Here is a 22378-nt window from a genome sequence, read left to right as displayed (position 1 = left end):
GCAGAGTGCAATTAAGCAAAAGTGAAACAAACAAACGAAGTGTCCTCGTAGCGTTCTCTTCCACTGTGTTTGTGTGCGTGCTTTGATTTATGTTGGTTGGGTTTCCCTAAACTTTCTCTTTGCCAATTCATCTGTGTGTACAGGCCCCACTCCTACTCGCTTTTCTGTTAACCGAGATTGCACATTAACGAGTCTCTGCCACAGTTGAGGATGGATGCACCCTCCCGCCACTTTCCCCAGCATCGCTTCTCTATACATGGTTTGTACAGGGGAGGCCGCGGGCTACGCGCCATGTGAATTCGAACTGGTGTTGCCCCTGATCGACGCAGACCCCTTTATGGACGAGACACTGTAGCGGACGCTGAGGTTGATCCAGTATGCGACACCCACAGCGTGCGCTAGAGGGTAGAAGAAACTAACGCGAAGGTGAGGGAATCAAAAGAGGCAAGGAAGGCTAGCGGGCAAGGGAAGAGAGAAGGCAAGGGGTTAGAGGAAGAGGGGAGAGGCGCCATAACATCAGAGCGCATAAAAAAAGACTACGGCGACACCAGACGCTTACGATAACGAGTCGGAACAACATTTTCTTCTTTTCAACGTGTTGCTCGACCACGCACCAGTCCACAAACAGGCGCATGCAGCCCACCGCTCAATCGGGTCACGCGTTCAAGCGGCCCATCTCGTCCCTCCTTCAGCTGCGCGATCGGCGCCGGGGGCGGTGGCGGTGGCGGCCGTCGTGCAGGTAATAGAGGATGCCGGCCGGGCGTCTGGGACCGCCGCTTTTGCCGGCTTATCGACCCTGCCCTCGTGTTCCAATGCGCAGCGACCAAAAAGACACATGGACATGAGAGGCGCACGCGGTGGGCCCAGCAGCGCCAGAATTGGTGCCCCAATGAAATGAAGCGAAATATAAAGAATGATTAGAGAAAAGGCAACGAGACGAGACGAGTCGCACACGCCGTAGGAAAAGCAGCAAAAGAGAGGTGAAGTAGACAGAAAAAGACAAATACAGCAGACTTATACGCCTGCGGAGAGGGCCCTGTTGTGATAGTGGTCCTCGCCACGTAGAACACGAAAGAAGAGGGCAAATTCTTGCGAACGCACACACACACCATAAGTGCGGTTCTCCAGCGGATTAGAAGAACGAAGTGCAGAAGGGAAAATGACCTCATGAATAACGAAAAAAAGCTCCCCAACACAATCGATTGGCTTTCGCTCTCTGCCCATAGAGCCACCCGTATGCGGGTGCGTACGCACAAAGACGTGAGTCCGAGTCACGTATGTGGTGCTGGCAAGGTAACAGAGAGAAAGAGCAGCGACAGAGCGGTGTTCCGTCACTTCGTCTCGTAGCCGGAAGGGCCCCGTTTCATGATCTCACCTGCCACGGGCACACACGCACACACACGCTCGTGCGTGAATTTGTCGGTGGGATATGTATTACCCCTTCTCCCTACTTTTCTCTTCCCCGCACTGAGCAATATGCATATACTCCGTTGTGGCGTGCCTCATCTCCACACTGTAGCATAAAAGAAGCAAACACGTCTCTAGACATGCTATCTTGCTGCTTTCCATCACTCTTGCCTTTTCCACTCTTATAGAGACACCTACAGAGAATTGCTGCTCGTGCTTCTCCGGCAAAGGGTGGGTGGAGGTGCAAGAGAGACGCTGGTACCCATTGATGCTACGCTTGCTGTGTTGCGTTTCTTTTTTTTTTTTTTCTCTGTTGTTGTTGTTGTTTGGTCTTCTCGTCTCCGCTTGTGCCGCTTATCTCAGTGTCCCCTCTCCGCTTGGCATGGAATAGCGAAATATGGGTGCAGGCACTCAGTCAGAAAAACACGCTTAATTGGGGTGGGGTGTGTGTGAAAAGGAGATCGAGGGTGCGTAACAGGAAGGAATCCGACAGGGAGAGAGGCGAGCAGAGGCGCATAGAGCGAAGTCGAAGAGGAAGAGACACACTCGTCGAGCCACCAAGCGAAGCCACAGTGACACAAGAGGAGGTGAGACGAGGGAATGTGGCCCAGAAAAGAGAGAAGTCAAAGACAGGTGCCCACCGATCCTTCACCTGATAACGGCTTCCATGCGTTGCGTTGTTTTATAGAAGTAGTGCGTGCTTTGGCGTCTGTGTCTCTGTGCGCATGAGCGGAGGAGAGCGCAACGAAAACAAAAAGTGAGCAAAGGAGAGGAAAAGTGGGACGTAGGAGGCAACGTACACAAGAGGCAGGGCGAAAGTTAAGCCGGTAGAACACCCGCTGTGAAAGGAGGAGGGGGGAGTATAGTACACTGGAATGCGTGTAGGGGAGCGTGAGTAGGGGGGAGAACGGCGCCAACGACAGAAGCAAAGACAGTGGACGGAGAAAGGTGGTGTGTGGGGGGGGGGGGGGGGGGCGGGCGGAGGAGAGGGACAAAGAGGACGAGAAGAAGAAAAAAACATCAGAACACAGCCAAACACGAACAGAAGGCCAAACAGCAGAAAACACGCACACACACGAAGGCGGGAGGGCATCCATGAGTCTCTGTTGTGGGGGGGGGGATAGATGGTGTGTGACGTGTGTGTGATGTGTGTGTAAGGGAACAGTGTATGGTAACTAGCGGATGCCGGTCCAGAAAGCACACACGTACGTGCTCTTCTTAACGTTCAACTGAGCAAGTGCATGAGGGAAGATCAAACCATAAACAAGAATACATACGCAGACAGACATATATAAACGCAAACGGTGGTACACAAAGCGATAAGGGCGTGTGGTTTCACCAGAGAGAAGCAGCAGGCCAACTGCGAGTTTACGTGCACATGCATACGTACAGACAATTACGCAAGACACTGTCGTGGTGGACCAACACCCTCTGTTCACTACATAATGATTCTTACACGAAGACGCTCTTGATCCATACGGCGGTGCCGAGGATTGCGGCGATCACGCCAAAGGCTATCATGAATGTCATGAGCACCACCTCCCAAAATGTTTGACAGGGAGCAATGTTCTTGTTGTGCAGCTGCCAGCGATACAGACCAGGCACGATGAAGCACAGCGTAGAGCTACAAAGACCTCCAAGTAATGAGACCACTGACACGATCCCAGGAACCAAAAGGGCCACCGCAACGCACAGCGTACTCAGTGTAACGCTAATGATGATATGGTCCCGCAGCAGAATCTGCTCAATCTTGTTGTGATGTTTCTTCGCTTCAATGACGTGCTGCAGCTCCTTCTGGGCGCTGCCGTAGTTGTGCTTTTCAGCAAAACCGTTACAGTATTTATACTGATGCTCATTCCCCGCACTCACCATCAGCTCCAGCTCTTCTTCTTGGTTTACAAGCCGAGTAAAGTCCTTGCTACGTGGCACGTGCGTCGCCACTGATGCGGAGCTGTAGCCATACCACAAGATAAAGATCGAGTCGCGAATAGGAAACATCATCAGGGCAAATGCCAGAATCATCGGTGTGGCGTACAAGATGTAGCCAACCTTAAAGAGGCGGTCCACGTTGGGGTCGTAGTTGCTGATGATGTTTTCGCGCACGTCCACCGGGTTCGAGAGGTAGCCAAAAAGACCAACAGAGGCGTGAATCACGCCACTGACGATGAGGCTGATGATAGCCACCTTCACCATGACGCTGCGTCGCATGTCGTCGAGGCCTGCGTATATCTGAAACACGAGAGATTGGCAGTCGAACGAGAACATTATGATGGGTAGAGCCAATAAAGGGTCCTTACCCCAGCACCAGTTGGCGGACGCTGTATCGATGGTCATGGCGCTTGCGGTCATCGTAGACAGCTTCGTCGGGCCCGGGACGAAGTAGCGGAAAATGATTATAATACAGATGAAGCTGGTCGCCGAGATGGCGAGAAAGGAGGAGATGTGCAGGGCTCCCAGCGTGGGAACGCAGGAGAGCGGTAAGATGGCGACGGCCCAGAAGGAAAGCAGCGAGTGCTTCGGCGTGGTGAGCAAGGGCAGGTAGCTGGTGATGAGCGGCTGCATAGGCGCTACAAGGTCTTCGAAGACGACGAGGTAGCCAATAGCAGACCCTGTGTTGTAAATAATTAGCATCCATCGCACCACTTCCTCTACCTTCTTGCCAAGCAACTCACGTGTGAGCTCCTCGTAGGAGTTACGGCCTAGCTTGTCAACACTTAGGATGATGTAGTCTATCGAGAACACTGTGATAATGCCGACACTGACGAGGATTAGAGTTGCAGGGATGACGCCGGCATCTGCGTACGCGGAGGGCAGCGTGAGGATGCCGGCACCCATAGTGGTGACGGCAAGACTCAGGGAAGCCCCGAGAATGCTGCCGCTACTCAAACTAATCATCTTGCAGCTGACCATTTGCAGCCACGCCCTCTGAGTCTTCTGGTAGGATACGGTGCGGATGAAACCACACACGCAAAATGGCCAAACGCCAGCCTAGACGAACACCAACGTTCGCTAGTCCGAACACGCACGGGCGAGCAGGCGTACTTACAGTGGTCCACACTCCGCAAGTCGAAGTGGAATGAGGTCAGGGAAGAGAGCTGTATTGATGGGCGACGAGAGTGAAGGGATGCCCCCTCTCAGCCTCTGTCAATCACAGGAGCCTTCCGCCGGAGAGGCAAAAGGAGGGGGTGTTCGCACTGCTGACAGAGCAGCTTTTCTCCCTTCCTTCGTCGATCGATTTGCTTTGCCAATTCGCGCGTCGCTCGCGTGTGTGGGTATGCCGGAGAGCACAACAACACCCCACTCCAATCAAAAGTGGGACTGAGATAGCCTAGCAAGCGAGTCGGCAGAGATCAGCGCAAAGCGATAACAAAAACCTTCAATGAGAAGGGCAACGCGAACAGTCCACTTACACACACCCGTACGTACACAACACCAGCAACATGCAGAAGGAAAGATTCGACAAGAACAACAACAACAAAAAAACGTAGTGCCTGTGTCGTGGTGGTAGTGACGCTATCGTGTACTAGGAAAAAGAAAACTGCAAACAAATTTTTTTTCACACTGGGAAAGGCTCTGTGAGGGGTGGTGGCGATAGTACTTGTGATGACTCGGCGCGTGGGTGAGTGGGTGGGGTGGGGATGGGGGAGATGTGATGTAGATTTTCTCCGTCACCGTCCAACTACATGTGCGGCTCTGCCTTTTTCAGTTTTCGTACTCGACCTGTGGTGCGCGCGCCAGCTGACCAGTACTTGCCCAAGCGATAGCGGGCCGCAGCAGAGTTGTTAAGTGGAAGAGACAACCGCTGGCAGTGTGGGAGGTGCGTGCAGAGTCCTTCTTGGAGTCTTCGTGCTTGCTCTCCTACGCTTGGATGCAGCTCCTAGTCACGGGAAGAGCGGATGGATGTTTCCGTTACGCAAGCGTCTCTCTCTGTATGTCTCGGGAAGAGGCTTCAATCGCGGTGGAGATAGACACAGGCATACGAAAACGAAAAAAAAAAACTGAGGCACGCTGCTGCAATTCTCAAACGAATGAATGACTGAACTCGTTCAGAGAAAACGAACGCACGATGACAAAACAAACGGGCAACAGTAAAAAGAAAGAGACACTGAAGTGGAATAGCGAGAGATGCACAGGGGTGAGAAGAAAGAAAAGACTCCAGTCGCAGGATAGAGGAATCGAGGAGGGAATGACTACGAGGAGTGCTGAGAGTACGAGGCACAAGCAGCCGGCTCACGACTACACACAGTGTTGGTCAAACAATGGACGATTGTGGTGAGTGTGTGTGAGGATGAAGGCTTTTTCGTTTCCCTTTCGCAGATTCTTCCGTCCAATTCCACGTTTTATGTTTGAAGGGGGGGGGCTCTTCTATCGAATCGTCAGCACACCGAAAAACAAATGAAGGGAAAAAGACAAAGCGACGGTTATGGCGCTGATAACGAACAACAACGAAGAAGAAAAAAAAAAAAGAATGGCGAGTGCGGGGTGAGAGGGGTGTGTGAGAGCACAAATACACACAAATACACACAAATACGCACACTCTGAAGAAAAAAAAGGGAAGGGGTGGGGGGGGGGGCAGACAAGCAAAGAAGAGAAGCGCTAAGGGTAACTGAGAAGACACATAAAAAGAGACAAACGAAAAGAAGTGCGAGAAAGAGGGGAGGAGGAGTGCAAAACAAATGGAAACGCGCGTGTTTTCTTCGTGATCGGTTAGCTGAGCGCGTGGGGTTTTGGGGGAGAGGGGAGGGTGCGCTGTGCAGTCTAGGCTCAATATACGTGGTTAGTGGTACACGTGTCTACACGGCAGAGGCTTTTTTATTTTCTGTTTAACAAGGTTACCATTCACACAAGCAAAAAAAAAAAGTAGCGAAAAAAGGAGTTGCAAAGAAATCGCACTCCTTTTCTTGCTTTCGGCCTTCTCTCGCTCCACCAATTTTCTACCGCGTTCCTCACCGTCGATGACACACACCGAGAGCGAAAGAGCAAGCGGACACGAAGAACAATGTCGCTCACTTCTCGCTTGCTTTTCCCTTCGACCCAAATGCACGACAGCGCTTCACGTGTAGTCCTGCCTATAATGAGTCCTCAATTTTTTTTTCTGATACGAAAATTCCTTAAGTTGGATTGGGGGCGCGCGGGGTGAGATGGCCCTTTGAGAAGCTCGTTACTGCGCCAGAGTGGTAAGAGGTGACCAGGCGTAGTAGTAAAGATGCGGGAGAAGGCACAGTGCTCGGACTAAACGGGAGGAGGGGGAATGTGAAAAGGGAATGAGAGAGGTGACTCGGGGCTAATGGTTCGTTTGTGCGTGCGCTCGCGTCTGTGCTGATGTGGGGGAAAGGGAGGGAGGAACACACAGCCAGGTGGCGAAGGAATACTTACAAGATGAAGGGCGAGCTCCTGATCATGTATAGGAATGAGGCATACAAACAGCATAAAAATTCACGATTGTACGAAATACATGTGTGTGTGCGTCTGTGTGCAGGCAAGCAGGTTTGGTGCACGTACTTCGAAAAAGAGTGCAGCAAGCTTAACGGTGAAAAGAGTAGAAGCGGAACTCGCTTAGTCGTTTGCAATCAGACAGACGTACGATAAACAAGCCAGAAACAAAGAGTCCCGGTGAGTGGGACAGAGTAGCGTTGCAGCTTGCCGTGCAGTGATGCTGTGTCTCTTGCGCAGGCACACTTTTATGCCAGGGCCCAGAGAGAAGTTGTACACGAGAAAGCGAGAGCCTTCACTGCACCGATAAGTAAGTACAAGACAAACACCCCAAGAACGGGGAGATGACAAACAACACGTCGACGAGAAGGAGAACGGCACGAAAGAGAAAACGAAAGAAAGGCAGCGGCGATAAAAGGCACGCCAGCAGACCGACCGACCGACAGACAGACACGAGAGAGCGAGCGAACAAACGAGTAGGAAAACAACAAACACATAAACGAGGAAAAAAAAAGAAAGAGAGAAAACAAAAGGAATGCGTCAAGGGGAGAAAATGGTGAGCACAGGTGAGAGAAGAATCAAAAGAGCAAGACGACGTAAGTGGAAGGGTAGGAGGTGCTAGGTGTGTCAGTGAAGGAGGAGAGAGGGGGAGAGGGATAGGCGAGCTGATATACACTTCCCTTAAGGTGGGTGCATCCAGACACGCGATAACAATCAGGCAGGAAAACCGGATAGACAGGCAGACACAGGCATCCACACACAGAAACAAGCGGAGGTCCAGTGTAAGGCTCACACCTGCAGACGGGGGGGGGGGGAGGGAGGAGGAGAGGCGAAATACACAGAAAGGAAAAAAGGGGAGACAGAAGGGGAAGAGGAAAAAGCACCAGATAGCCGACTAGGGTGAAGAGCGACGGCTGGAAGAGGAGCAACAACAGCAGGAGTGTTTTCCTTGTGTGTGTGTGTAGTGTAGTGTAGTGTACAGGAAACGGCGTGTGCTCGATCAATGCCGGTGCAGGTGCGGTTGCGCATGCGGAGCGCACATGACACGCAAGTCAAGAAAGGAGAAAAGGGGAGAGGGGAATGAGGGAAACAGTAAGCAGGAGAGCAAGCGAGTTGTTCAAGGGAGGGGGAAGGGGTGCTGGTTGCAGAGACCGTACCAGGGAGGGAAGCAGGGAGATAAGAGCTCTGCAAGGTGGCGCATCCACGCCCGAGGCGTCCACTCTGTGCATCACGGAAGCCGCTGCGCACCAGAAGGAGTACGGGCCTTTGCTCTCCTTCATTCGGTGCTTCCGTACAGGGAGGAGGGCACCAGCCGTGTCCCCCTCCCCCCATGAGGAAACAGCGTACACGTCATGCTGTAGTCTTTTTATTTGGGTTACTGCCGCTGCACTTGTTTGCGCCTCTGTACTGATGTGTAGACTGAGTGTGTCCCATTCAGCGAGACAGCGAATGCAAGACGGGAGAGGAAGGGAGGAGAGTGACGCAGCGCAGACATGCCAAAGAGAAGTGGGAGGAAACGAAAGACAACGAAAAGAAACGACTTCTTTGCAACGACATCGACGTCCCTCCCCCCCCCCCCGCCGGCACACACGCATCGCACGCCGGCGAACACAAAAAGCAAACGTGAGCTCAAGTTAAAAAGAGCAAAGGAGCAGCGAAGTAAAAGAGAGAGAAAAGGCAAAATCAGCAGAGCAATGAGGAGAGGTACATCCATGCACTATAGTGGACGGCACTTTTGGCGGTGATGAGAGCGAGAGAGCGAGGCGGCTGGGGGGAAGGAGACGGAGGGGTGGGGGTGGGGGTAGAGGGTTCACGGCACCGTCGTCCCACACACGCTTCTTTTTTCTCCTCGTTGTCTATCCAGCAGCGTGCATTTCATTCCCACACCTGCACACTGTGGTCATCGCTGATGGACACCAATGGGCCCCCTTCGTTCGCACCCCACGCAGTGCTAAAGATGGGTCCCTTGATGCTACCGCTGTCCTGATTGCTGTAAGATGGTGAGCCCGGCACGAATGCCTTCAGAACCTTCACCGATGCTGGGGATGAAGTGCTGTCGGTCGCCTCAGCGTCGCCCTGCCCTCTTCCGTCAAGCCGGATCAGGAGGAGATCCGAGGACCGCCCGCTGCCCACGGCACACAGATGCCCAGTGGGGGCGATGGCCAGACGAGCCCAGTTCATCATCACGGTGAGTTGCTCCGGAGCGGTACTGAACAGCACCTTGGTGAACACGCGAGCGTCGCGCACCGATATGATGTTGTCTTTGCCCATGGACACACACAGCATCCCATTTGCACTCACACGCACACACGTCGCAACACGCTGATGGGCGACGACCTCACCGCTGCGCGTCGCTGTCCGTCGGTCCCACACCGTGATCTTGCCGTTGTAATGCGCCGAGAAGACCGTGTCGCCGACCACAGTGACGTCGTTGCACGTACTCTGGCACAGCAGCGTGCGCAGTGACTCGCGCCGGCGAATGTCCCAAAGCTTGATGGTGCTATCCGAGCTTGCGGTGAACGCGTGTTGGGCACTGAAGGAGAGACATGCCGCGACAACTTTTTCCGTGTGCCCCGTCATCTCCAGCGCCCGCAAGCTGTTCAAATCCCAGAAGCGCACGACGTGATCGGCACAGCCGGCGAGCAAGTAGTGGGACGAGCTGTCCAAGGCGAGGGCAATGCTGTTTGAGGAAAAGTACTTCTCCGCCTGCGCGCTTTGACGATTCCAGAGGCGGATGTGTTTGTCGGTTCCCGACGTCAGAAAATGCTTGCCGTCATCCAGTACACACAGCCCGTGCAGCGTGCTACCACTGTGCGCCTCTGGGATAATCATGGAGGCGCGACTGGGCTCTGCGCCGAGGGAATTCGACGAGATGGCCGTGTGCGGGTCCGTATGCAGGCTGGAATTTCGACAGATGGGGCTCGGGGTCATTGCTGTGCCCTCGCCATCTTCGTTTGCGTTCGCGCTCGCGTTTTCGTCCACGGCGGCGGCGATATCCCCTTGTAGGGCTGCCTGCAATCTGCGTCGTAGCATATTCACCTCGGACTCTAGCGCCACGATACGGTACTGCAGCTGCGCGATCTTCTCGTTTGCGGTCTTAACATCGCGTAGGTAGCGATCAGCCTCGCTGACCGTCAGCCGTACACGGCTGTACTCGTCGCGGAGGGAGGTGTACTCCTTGTGCAGCAACTGTAGCTCTGCTGTGCGCTGCTCCAGCTCGGCTTCCAGCTTGCTTGACCTAAGCTCTAGCTTCTCTTTCTTCTCCTTTAGTGCCGTCATCTCTGCCAGTCCCTTGTAGTAGTCACTTTCGCGCTGCGTGTACAGCTGCAGCTGATCTTGCAGGGCATCCTTCTTCGCTTCCAACTCACGCTCGCGCGAAGTTTGCACAGACGTGTTGGCAGCCGCCCGCTCGAGCTCTCGGACCCGCTCCGTGAGCCGACTCTGCTCCATCCGCAGCTGTTGCCGCTCATCTTCCACTGCTTGTAGGTGTAGCACCGAGGCATGAAGAGTGGTATAGCTGTCGAAGATCAGCTGCGAAGGCTTTAGCTCCACCGCGTTGCGGATGAGAAGCTGATTTTCAATGTCCTGCAGCCATTGAGGGGCAGGGGTGGGTGAGGGCACAGTGACGGAGAGGTCCATCGGCATCGCGGACACAAATCTGTGATAGAAGGCAAACAAACACGCACACAAAGAATCGTTGTTGTCGTCGGTCCCGAAACTCACCCAAACTAGAGCAGTTGCGTGCCTGCGTGTACAGTAGTATGTGCCTGTGCATCTGCATATGTGGGGTGTGTACGTGTTGGGAAGAATGTCGATGGCACACACCCACACCCACACACACACACACACACGCATCGGGGGGGGGGGGGTAGAAAGCGGGGGGGGGGGGGGGGGGGGAATGACATAGGTGAAGAAGGAATGGCACTTTAGGTGTTCGTGCCGGCATGGATGTATGCGTGTATTTGCTGCATGGGTGAAGCAGAGGACTTCTATAGGGGCTCATAGACCGCCGTGGCCACGACCCTTTCCTCGGCTGACGAGCACGGCGCCGCGCAAAGGCAGCAAAAACAAGAGAGAAAAAAACGTCCTGAGAAGTGAGACTTGAATTTGCTAAGAGCGCGTTGGCAGAAGGGCGATCGGGGTGATGGCGCACCCCCTCTGCTTCCTCGCACACCAGCATAGTGGGGCCCAGTCCAGCCGAATCAGCGAGATGGAAGTGTACAGCAAGAGAGAGGGACACTGTCTGCGTATTGCCGCGTGTTCGTATAGCATCACCTCTTCCACCTGCACCAGCGAAAGAAAGACAGTAAAGAGATCAACAGCGTGCTCACACCAGTGCAAAACACGTGAGAGAAAAAAGCACGAAGATGTGTGTTGCGTGCGGCAGGTGTTCGCTTTTTCTCCCTTCAAACGCCAAATCGCATGAATGACTACTTCGCTTTCAGAGCACGCGCAGATGCCCAGAGAGGTGCGGATACTTTGAAGGCGTCTTGGCACATACACACACACACACGGAGTTGGACAGAAGAGACATGCCTTGTGACACGTACAGGGAGATGCACGTATGGGTGTCAGTCCCCGTTCGTCGCGCTGACCTTGGCGCTTTCGCTGTCGCGTTGCTTTGTCCACAGGAGACTGAGCTCACTACTGCTGCAAACGCCGTTGTTGCTGTCGCTGACTCACCGCTTTGGTGGGTATACGCGACGATGTGCGAATGCGCCGCTTCTTTCCTGCCGTGTGCGTAGACGAGCTCTTCCTAGTCGGCCTTTCTCCACACAAGGGCTCCGTGCTGCGTGACTCTTCCTGTTGCTGCTGCTGTTTGTCGCTATGCTCCGCCCCACGCGTGTGAATGTAGGTCAAGCTGAGCTGTTGTTGCTGCTGCCTCAGTAGCGGAGAAGCGTGCCGATGAGTTTGGAGGCCGCCCTGGCGGAGAAGCAGATTCGAAGAGGATAAGGTGTTAGGACGACCTTTCCTCCCACGTCGCGCGTTCCGCTGGACAGTGCTGCTTACAGCCCTCTCCACCTCCGTGACACTGTTTAGCGAGGCCTGCTGGACGGCGCTCCCGTCGTCTTTATTGCCAGAGCCTAGGCTTCGTGTCATAGGGGACTGCGAGTGTGTAGTGTGGCGGTGGCACGGATTTGAGGGAAGAGGGAGAATGGGTCCTTGGGCACCCGCTTGCTGTGGTTTTGAGACCAGCTGATCTGCCGACATGGGTGTACTGCTGTAGCCGAGTGTGTATCGGTGGTCCTGCACCTGTAGAGGGCCCATCGACGCAGTAAAGTTCAACAGTAGCGGGGAGGGTATAGTAGGATTGTCCGTCTTCATGATCAACCCCCCTACAACGGGGTGGGGTCCCTGCATGGACAGTGGCTGCGGCGGCACAAAATGCTGTAGCGTGTGTGAGAGTACAGGGCCCCTGACATGGCTGGAGCTCATTGCGATGGCGGGGATGCAGCTATTGGGGTGCAGTGAAGGCGATACGTTGGCCGCTGCGGTGTTAGTCGGCGCGTTTCGAGCACTCTCTCTTCGGCTGCTGTGCTTCTGCTTGTTGCCTCGCAGCGGCAGCGAAAGCGCGTTCTGACGGGAGGGGTTGCGCTGCGGCCGCACCCCCATCACCATCCTGCTGCTGCCGTTGTTCCCGTTCTGCTGTTCGCCCTGCTGTTCTGGGATGGAGAGTGATTGACTTGTGAAGCTCGGCGGAAGGCACATCTCCACCGTTTGCGTGTTCACCTGGGGATTGTAATCGCTATAGCCAGGTGTGTATTCCAGGACTGCGTGCTGCATCGCGCACTGATAGCTAGGCGGGTACATGGGCAATATCGAAGCTCCCACCTGAGCAGGGGCCGAGGACACGGGCAGCAGCTGCGGCTGTGGTGGCGACGGCCCTTCGGTACGGAGGCGCCCGCGCACTTGCCGTCCGCCGTGCGGCACTAAAAAAGAGAGTCGACGACGTTCAAGCTCGTTCTGCTTGAGGAACAGCTGATGCTGACGCATGTACGACTTGCTCGTGCTTTTCTGCGCCACTGGCATGGAGTATGGCACCTGCTGTTCTGTCTGTTGCCTACCTGCAGGAGGCGCTGCGGAGGCGCGAGGTCGAGAGACGGGCAGCTTGGTCGGCGCCGAGAAGCTCTGCGGGGCATACCACCGCACGGTCGCCGCATCGTACGACGCGCTAGGCAGGAGTTCTGGGGCTACAGCAGACTGACCTATTACTGACTGCGACGCATCCATGCGACACCCACGCATATCTGGCCGCCGTGGGGGCTCGCAGATAAGTGGCTGCGAGTCGGGGTTGCCAGCACCAAGCACCGAGGGGATCTGCGAGGAATGCGCCTTCGGCATCTGCAACTTGGGCTGGCTGGCTGGCAATGGAAGCGGCAACAAGGACGGTGACTCCACTTCTTCCCAGGAGTCACCCAAGAGGTTCGTCGATGACTCACCAGAGCAGGAGAGCCGTGTGCCCGCCAACGGCGGCATTATCGACTCTCCTAGCGGAGGCGGGGGGTGCAGCAAAGGGTGCTTCTGCTTCGATGCCGTCTCCAGAGGATTTTTACCCCCTAGTTTGGCAGGGGTGATGTCAACCAGCTCCTTCACATGAATGGCTTTTCGCGAGGGTGACGTGCGTGTTGGGGAGAGCGAGGCGCGAGCGTGCAGCGAGTCGTCTCCTGAAGCGCTTCCACTCACCGATCTCAACGTGCTCTTGGTAGCCGCGCCAGGTTCAGCCTTCATCTTGCGATGTGATACCGCCTCCACCGCCTCGCCGTGCTGCTTCAGCGAGTGGATCTCGGTACAACGGTTCGCCGCCACCACAGCGTGCCAGCGCACGAGCGCCTCCTCTGAAGCTTCATTGCGGATAAAGGGATGCTGAAGCAGCTCCGCCGGGGTGGGGCGCCGCTCTGGATTTAGGCTCAACGTAGACTGTAGGAGGTCCAATAACATAGGAGATGGAGTGCGATCCAAGCGGCCCACGCTGTCACCGCTACCTCTGCCGCTATGGCCGCGATGCCCTCTGCTCTGTTCGTCATACGCGCCATCCCCTGTCTCGTGAAGCGAGTGGTTGCTGCTGGTGCGGTTCAGACGGTCTCGCTCCGTGTAGACATCGTCCATAGAGGGCCCCTCACCGTCCTCGCTCCGCTGGCCAATGTACCAAACAACCGTCGGCGCACTCGAGTTGTGCACAGGCCGCCACGGTAAAACGCCACCGGTTGCCATCTCGTATACAACACAGCCCAAAGCCCACATGTCAGAGGCAAAGGACGGCTCTTGCGTGCGGATGAGCTCGGGGCTCATGTAGAGGGGTGTTCCGCAGAGCACGCGATGCTCCGGACCGTCGTCCTCGGCGCTGTCGACGTCATCCGAGCAGAGGTCCACGTCGCTGCTGCAACGACACCCACCCCCGCATCGTTCTGAGTTGCCCACGCTGACGTCCTCTCCTCCGCTATCTGCCTCCTCGGCATCGGCGCCAGCCGAGTTGTCGTGGTGGCAGGGCTGACGCGGCCGATCTGCGGGTGGGTGGTGGCCCTCTCGAAACTTGTCTCGGCGATGCACTTCAGCCTTCTGTTGCTCATTGCCTGTCTCGGCTACTTCTCCGGTTTCCTTTTCTGCTGCACACGTGCGTAAGAAGCGACTCGTTCCAAAATCTGTCAGTTTAACGCTGCCCTGCTCCGACACGAGGATGTTCGCGCTCTTCAAGTCACCGTGCACAACACCCTTGCGTCTCAGGTACACCAAGCCCTCCAGGATCTGCAGCGTGTACAGGCGAATCACGTTCTCCTCAAAGACGCCAAAGTTCTTGACAAGCGTCTGCAGGGTGCCACCCGCCACGTACTCCATGAGAAGACACAGACGGCCCTCGCTGCTGAACTGGAAGCCGAGGAAGTGCACGATGCGGTGGTGCTGCAGCGTCGTTAAAAAGATAATCTCCCGTAGGTGCTTGCGAAGAAGTGGCAAGGCAGAGTGCTCATCTCGCGGTTGCAGCCGAGGTGACCTCTGCTGAGTCTGTGCGTGGGGGCAACAGGTGGACGAGGCGCTTACCAGCGCTGCGGAGGTGTTCCCGTGCACGGAGGCTGATGACGACGTAGCGGCGGACACTAGCGTCAGCGGTGTGGACGCCTCACTTACTTGAATCGACTCTCCGTTCGCGTCGTCGCCTTGCAATGGGGCGAAGCGGAGCGACGGTAACATGCTCGTACGTTCTGCAGTGTCCGCTTTGCCATCCACTCGCCCTGCCGACCGCGGCAGTGCCGTGGTGGGAGAGCCAGAGGAGAGGGAAACCGGGGTTGAGACTTCTGTCGCTGCGCCGGGGACTGGGAGAGTGACGTTGCTCAGGCTGATGTCCGACAAGCTGAGAATCGTAGCGTCGTCCTGCACCAACGGTGCTGTTGGCCTTCTCGAGATGGTTTTGCTGTGCCCAGTAGCCACCGCCGTGTCGGCAGATGGCGAGGGCTGAAAAAGTGAGCTGCCCTTCAGCACTTTGATGGCAATTACTGTCGCAGTTGACACGTCGATACCCATGAACACATCCCCACTTGCGCCGAAGCCGATACGACCACCCCACTGCAGGTGGCGCAACGGCAGCACTGCGTAGCGAATGGGAATGTCTGCTGGCATGTCCTTCAGAATCTTTCCAACGGTACCGAGGCCACCGTTAGTCTGGCTGCTTGCGGTACTGCCCCCACAGCGTGCGGCAAGCGCTTGCTGCGCAGCAGCCTTACACTGCAGCGCAGGTCTACTGCCGATGCTCTCTTGAAAGTGAATCTCTGCGGTGGAGGCGGTTATAGAACCCTGCATGGATCCGTTCGACGGGGCCGCCGATTTCTCGCGGCCAGTAAGATTGATCGGGGCGATAAAGCTCTCCCGGATAGACGGACGTGACCGGAGAAGGGAATGCGGGGTGACTACCGTTGAGAGCGCTCTCAACGAGCTCACGCTGGAGGAGCTCGAGCATGCGCTGCTGTGCGGGTTTGGGGCAGCGCTAGCGACGGTGTCACTCGGCACCGGGGCAAGAGGAGGGAGAGGCGGGCTGAGTAGGGAGGAGTGTCGGCCACGATACTGAAGGGTAGAGAGCGAGACTGACGGTGATACCACGGCGTCGCTGTCGGCGTTTTCAGGTGGTGAGTCGAAAGTGGTCACCGGGTCATCAGGGAAGCGTATTGACTTGTGGTGCGACGCGGGGTTGCCGCCGTTCCCGTCGTGCGGCTCGAGTGAGGTGGAGGAAAGTCGCCGTGGTACCCCGACAGAGGTGCGGTGCAGTAAATTGTGTTTCTGCTCGGTTTGGGGATGCTGCAGAGCATCGTCATACTTGTCCTGCTCCGCTTGGGTTTCCCCATGTCGTTCCTCGCTTGCTTCCCCACCTCCCGCTGACTTCTGAGGGGCAGCAACCGTCTCGGGCTCGGTGATAGGGACGCCGCCTCGCCCCACCTCCTCGGCGTGGTAAAGGTGGAAGCAGAAGCGCTCCACGTACGTGTGCTCCGTCGACAGCGTGGAGAGGAGCGCAGTGAACATCTGTGCTACATGAGGGTCGTCGCTGTTGGGCGAGTTGCCTTCCTCATTCACTTCAGCTCCCACACGTACGGTGCCACAGCCAGTGAGAGCGTCGCGCGACGATCGAGTGAAGTGCTGCGCGGGAGGCGGTGACGCTGCCTCGCTCCCGTGCCGCAGTTTCGCACAGGGTTTGCCTTTCACAAAGTCAGCAACTTCCTTCTCCGCCTCCTGTTGTGCTTCGTCCTCCTCGCTGCTTAGGGGCGTCAGTGTAGTTGAGCCACTATGAAAACGTTTCTTCTCCAGCACCCGCACAACACTGATGTCATCACCGTAGTGCAGCTCGCAGTACTTCCCGCGGCCGACGAGTACGTCGTTGACGTAGGTGCCGTTAGCGCTGCAGTCGGTGAGCAGCACGCGACGCACTCGCCAACCAGGTAGTGACGTCTCTGAAAGAGCTCTTGCTTTGGGTCTTCCGTTCTTGATCAAGTTCGTCACGGCGGTGGCGGCGGTAGCCCCTTGTTCAATGTGCCGCTGCCCTGCTCTGGTAGCTGCAGGGCTGGGCAGGGTCAACCATGATGTCAGATCACTGAGGACGGCGCTCTCCGGGCCGTTCTCGGCCGAGCTGGTGGCGCCGTACGCGTTTGCGTGCTTGCCTTCTCGTGATCGACGCGGCAACAAAGGCACTGCATAGTCGTTCCCGTCAGTGCTGCTTTCACTGTGGCCTGCGTGCCGGCTGTTGAACATTTTTTGGACGAGGTCGCTGTCCCCATGGGGCTCCAGCTCCAGCGAGATCGTGAAGTGTGTGCTGCTCACTCGCGGGTCGTTTAAGACGGTATCGCAGTCACCGGTTCGGCCTATCCGCACTGTTGTCTGGGCGTACGTGCAGTTCAACGCCGTGTGCTCGGAAATGAGTAGCCCCCAGAGGTCGGAGGGCTCACAGCGACTCAGCAAACGACCGGATGGGCCGTAGAGCAGGAACGGACCACTGATATCGACGTCAGTGGTGAGTGGTGTTGGGGAGGAGACGCAGCAGCTGACGATCTGCGTCGCGGCCGTCGAGGGCATGGAGGAGTGAGACGCGGAGGTGACGATAGGGGGACCGGGGGTGCGAGGACGCGGTGAAGGAGGCGGCTCGCCTGCCACCGCGGTGTCGCCTGACAAGGTGCTGGTACGTGGGAGCATCTCTTCTGAGGAGCAGAAGCCAAAAGGAAAGATGAGAAACAGAAGAAGAGGATTGACTGATACGCTGGGGAATAAAGAGGGAGACGGGTTGCTGTGCAAGAACAAAGGTAATGCTGTGATGGTTGAGGGGGGGGGGAGAGAGAAAGAGCTGAGAGGGAAGGAGCGGGGCGGGGTGGGGTGCACTCTTCAGATAAGCAGCGTAGTGTTAGAAGGGTTACACAACAACAACGACACACACACACGCACACTTACAGCCTTAGCCTTCTCTCCGTCTGCCAGCGGTGTTTTGGAGAGAATCCGATTTGTGACGAAGGCCTCACTTACTCCTGCGTGTATGTACACGTGTTATCGCTTTTCTGTTTTATTTCTTTGTTCGGTTTCTTTTGAGGGGTGGCTGGTGTGCTGCGTGTCGCGCACGCGTGTGTATGCGTAGCGTGGCGAAAACAGGAGGCACGATCCAGATGGGAAAGGCTTAGGGCATCACTACGCGCATGGAGACGGTCCCTCTCGCTCCCCACAAGGAAGAAAAACAAAAACAACGAATTTACTCCACCACAGTGTGAGGAATGAGGCTGGCGCATGCGGATTTGTGCGTGGGGAGAGTAGAGCGAGAAAACACGTAGGAAGAGAAGAGGGGGGGGGGAGGAGGAGAGAGAGAGAGCAGTGATGACATGAAAGAGAAATGGAAGAGCGCAGCTAAAGCGGGCGAGACCGCAGGAAGGGAGGGGCGTGCTGCACTGCAGTTTCACCATTGCACAAGGACAAACTCATCGCTACCTCAACTTGGTACTGCTCACTCATGCATGCACAGAGGCAGTCGGGCGCATGGCGTGAACTTCCTTTGCGCTGAGCGAGAGTGCACATTGCACGTGTCAGTTGTGGGAGGACAAACATAAAATACGTCCACTGAGCGCTTCGTGTTGCCAGGAGAGCTGCCCGCCTACACACAGACACACTTTTATGTGCAGGCCAGCGCTGAGGGGGCGGGGTGGAGCGGGGCGGAGAAGAGAGAGAGAGCTGCACTATCACTGTACACACACACATATACAAAGCATATGTAAACATTAAAAGTAGGAGAAGGCAACGGTTTCTCCTCCTCCCCTACTACACACTTTCCTCTCCTGACCAGAGCGCAAGGGTGAGCAGCACGCGCGTGCAGCACGGAAGCATGAGACCAGATAAGCAAACGACACTGCTGCGCCAGGTACTTCACTTGCAGCTACTGCTTCTTACCAGCGGTGCTTGCAAGGACAGAGAAGAAGCCAAATGACGAAACACATGTGCTCGCATCACTGTTTACTTAGGTCATCATCGTTGCCGTTGCTCACAGCGAGCGAAACGCCTCGTAGGCAGGTACCTGCGCGTAGTGAAACTCCACGTCGCGCTCCAGTGGCGCCTCAATGTGCAGGGGCTTAATGCCTCGCTTTTCCCACTCCGCAGCACGGAAGGTTTCATCGGCATCGTACTTAGCGCGCAGCTCAGGGTCGTTATGCAGGTCTATGATGAGGTGCTGACGAGCAAGTGCCTTGCGGTGCAGCGCGACGTAAGCTTCCCATCCCTCGCCCTCCACACCGGTGAGCGGCGCAGCCTCCCGCAACACGCCGTGCTGTTCCTCCAGCCGTGCCTCATGCTTTGCTGTCAAATCCTCGATCTTGTGGGTGTCGACGTACGGGAAGTCATCACCTCCCTCGCCGAATTCCAGCCAGTCTGTCGGGCGGCGCAGTGGCGGGTACTCGGCTTGCTGACTGCGCAGCTGTGGTACATCAAGACCAAAGCCTGGCTCGTACCCCACTAAGGGAGGGGTGAGGGACGGGCGGCGGTAGTGGCCTGGTGGTTGCTCTGAATTGAGCAGCACCGCCTCCTCCAGCGCTTCCTTCAGGCCTAACTTTTGCATCTCTTCAAGCGCTTCGGACATGCGCGCTATGAGGCGCGAAAGGCGCTTGTCAAACTTTGCTTCCGATACAGCGGAGTAGCGGTCGTAGGCGCCAGAGATGCTGCGCTCCTGGTCGACGTCCTGCTGTCTCTTCCGCGCATCATTCACGTGATTTTTCTCGTGAATGTACTCCATAGCAGTTTGCGCCCATTTTTCCTCGCTCCCCACCTTGCCGGCACTCGCCATGTACCCCGCGGCGCTCTGCTTCTTCTGGCAGAGCACAGTCGAACGCACCGCCGCCGCCAAACAGGACCGGGACACTGTCCACATGGTGGCGGCGGACAGACGCTGCAGCGCTCTGCGAAATAAACAAAAAGGGAGGGGCCTAGAAGTATCGGTAGTGTGACCTGCAGAGGTGTGAGGGGGAGGTGCCTGAGATGCACAGAAGTCCGCTTCGACGAGTATGCCACAAGGTGTAAGCTAGCCTAGACAGGGCACGCTCTTCACCAGAAAAAAAACACGGCTTGAAGCTTGTATGCCTGATTTCACGACGCGCATTGCCTATCGTCGATCGTTGCCTGGGAGGAGATGAAACGAGAGTGAACGCCAAACACACGCGAAGACGAAACAACCAGAAGGCAATACAGACCACCACTGAAAATTCACAGAATTTAACGTGAACCAGTAGGGAAGCGAGCGGGCCACAGGTAGCGATAGTGGGGTGCATGAAGGTGTGCATAAATATATGTCAGCCAAAGCGATAGAGATAAGCGAGAACACGATGCGTAAAGGCAGAGAATGCAGAGAGAAGGAAGTAGAGGTTTAGGTAACTGCAGTGTGTGTGTGGGAGGGGGGGAGGGGCTGTGTGCATGTGTAACGAATTGTGTGAGACTGTGAACCTTTTCACCTTTGAGGCACAGCGAAAGGAGGATACACCCACCCACCCACACACGCGCTGGCCTGCACACAAGTATCTCACTTCTCCAGCATAAGTGCAACCAATGGGACTGAGCAGACCCCCACACTGAAAACTGTGACCAAAAAGGACACCAACAGCTGCGAGAGGGAAGATCAACCACATATCGGGTGCACGAACACGCGTCGCGAGGACAAACCATATTTGTGCTGGTCACTACTGCAGTAGAAGTTGAGACCACCGCGTTGGTCGCTGGCCCTCTTCCACACGCTTGCGTTTCTTAACAATGTCGCTTTCTTCGGTGTTCAGTTTGTTCGGCGACCGCCGGCATACAGAAAAGAAAAGGGGCCATCAATCATACCCAGAAACAACAACTTGTGTCTTTCAACGTGTCTTTTCAGTCGTAATGCGTGAGCTCAACTCTACACTACCCTTCGGCCTGCCACAGGCCCATCACGCGGTGTAAAGCAACACTAGACACGCGCGTTACAGCAATGTGCCGCCTCACTCATGAGCACAGCCTCTGCCCCAAGCTCTACCCACCCCATGCTCCGCAGGTTGCCTCACAGCTGTCCCGGGTCATATCGATCGTCACATGGCGCATCATTTGGGGCGGCTCAGGCTCCCCACCAGTAAGCAGCCAGGGCTGGGTGGGATACGTTCGATCCACAAGGACACTCTACCCATCATATGGGCGGCACAGACGTGTACGCTGACGCAGGTCTCTCCGGCGCAGCGCCATCCAGGGCCTGAGCACCGACGTCAGTAGCGCTACATCGCTTTGACTTCCCTACGCCGTTGGTGCTTGGCTCTGCCACCGCCAGAGGCGGTTCAGCAGTGGTAGGGAGAGAGGGGGGAGCTGCCTTGTTTCCCCACAAAGTGTGGGGTACTGGACCCTGATAGCGTGCTGGAGGAGTTCCCCGTAATCGAGGACACAGCAGTACAACATGCCTTGACGTGCACAGTGCCAGATAGTCTCAGCTATGGTGATTGAAGACGCGATTTCACGAATGCATAGTCTTTCACTGACCAGAGGGAGGCAGAGGAAGACAGTAAGCAAGAAAAAAGTAATAATAAGACACGTAGGTCGAAATTGCGGCTGTGTTTCACCTCCTCCTCATTCAGCCACCAGCACTCTTCATCACTGCTGCTTCTTCCTTCCACCCTCCCATGTTTTTCCGCTGACCCTTTTCTATGGAGGCTGAGAAGGAAAAGAATGAAGCTTCTGCGGTGGGGTAGGAACGCAGTGCGAGAGAGAGAGGGTAGCAGGCGCGCGAGGGCGATGTGTTGAAAGATAACTCCTCTACGGTACACCTCCGCCCAACATAGTTTTACTCTGAGAAGACGAGAAGCAAAAAAGGACGAAATAGTGACGAGGTGGGCCACCAGAGGCAGAGGAGCCACACCGGGAACAGACGCATGCAACTCTCCACTACCCTCACACACACACACACACACACACACACACACACACACACAAGCACACACACACACACACACACACACACACACAAGCACACACACACACACACAGTCACAATACAGCATCGCCAACGGCGCAGAGAAATGTTCTCCAATCCACACACCCCAAAACACTCGCAAGTAGTCATAGAAATGGGCGCATACGGATGCGCAGGAGCTACAGAGAAAGAGCGAGATAATGAGCCTCAAGAGAAACAGGGGGACGAAAAGAGACAAAGAGATCGCCAAGTTCAACATAGCAGCCACTAAGAAAAAGGGAACATGCAACCCATACGACAGCAATGTAGCGAGCCGTTGACAGCAGTTTTACTCTTCGCGTTTGCCACGCTTCTCACCTCTCTTCACTGGGTTCTTTGCCGGTGATCGCATGATGGACGCACAATCGATCAAAACACACCGTGTCGAACTCGATGATGTTTTTCTCGCCACATCAGCCTTCGCCTCTGTTTACCTAGTTGAGTACGCCGGCGTACTAACGCATGGGAAGACACAAAACCTGTCGAGGTAGTGTTCGATCATGCAGAGAGGAGGAGGGAGGGAGAGGGTGAAACAGAATGACCACGGCATAAGAGCGAAGGATGCGGCAACACATCACCGGCGAG

At 55.8% G+C, this 22378-nt stretch overlaps 4 protein-coding genes across 4 annotated transcripts; all 4 read right to left on the bottom strand.

Annotated features, from left to right (window-relative positions):
* Positions 1-2859: 2859 nt before the first annotated feature.
* On the bottom strand, positions 2860-4317 carry AAT26 (amino acid permease-like protein; the record flags this gene model as incomplete). The annotated part of the gene is made up of 1 exon (XM_001567887.1): positions 2860-4317. The coding sequence occupies one exon, from the start codon at positions 4315-4317 to the stop codon at positions 2860-2862; it is 1458 nt and encodes a 485-aa protein (XP_001567937.1).
* A 4398-nt stretch (positions 4318-8715) lies between these two features.
* LBRM_33_1680 (conserved hypothetical protein) lies at positions 8716-10485 on the bottom strand (the record flags this gene model as incomplete). The annotated part of the gene is made up of 1 exon (XM_001567886.2): positions 8716-10485. The coding sequence occupies one exon, from the start codon at positions 10483-10485 to the stop codon at positions 8716-8718; it is 1770 nt and encodes a 589-aa protein (XP_001567936.2).
* A 999-nt stretch (positions 10486-11484) lies between these two features.
* On the bottom strand, positions 11485-17388 carry LBRM_33_1670 (protein kinase; the record flags this gene model as incomplete). The annotated part of the gene is made up of 1 exon (XM_001567885.2): positions 11485-17388. The coding sequence occupies one exon, from the start codon at positions 17386-17388 to the stop codon at positions 11485-11487; it is 5904 nt and encodes a 1967-aa protein (XP_001567935.2).
* A 1441-nt stretch (positions 17389-18829) lies between these two features.
* On the bottom strand, positions 18830-19708 carry LBRM_33_1660 (conserved hypothetical protein; the record flags this gene model as incomplete). Its single annotated transcript, XM_001567884.1, has 1 exon — positions 18830-19708. One exon carries the CDS (start codon positions 19706-19708, stop codon positions 18830-18832), a length of 879 nt encoding a protein of 292 aa, XP_001567934.1.
* Between the last annotated feature and the right edge of the window lie 2670 nt (positions 19709-22378).

Source organism: Leishmania braziliensis, chromosome 33 (genome assembly GCF_000002845.2).
Source record: "Leishmania braziliensis MHOM/BR/75/M2904 complete genome, chromosome 33".
Lineage (NCBI taxonomy): Eukaryota > Euglenozoa > Kinetoplastea > Trypanosomatida > Trypanosomatidae > Leishmania > Leishmania braziliensis.
This window is presented reverse-complemented; position numbering and strand designations above follow the sequence as displayed.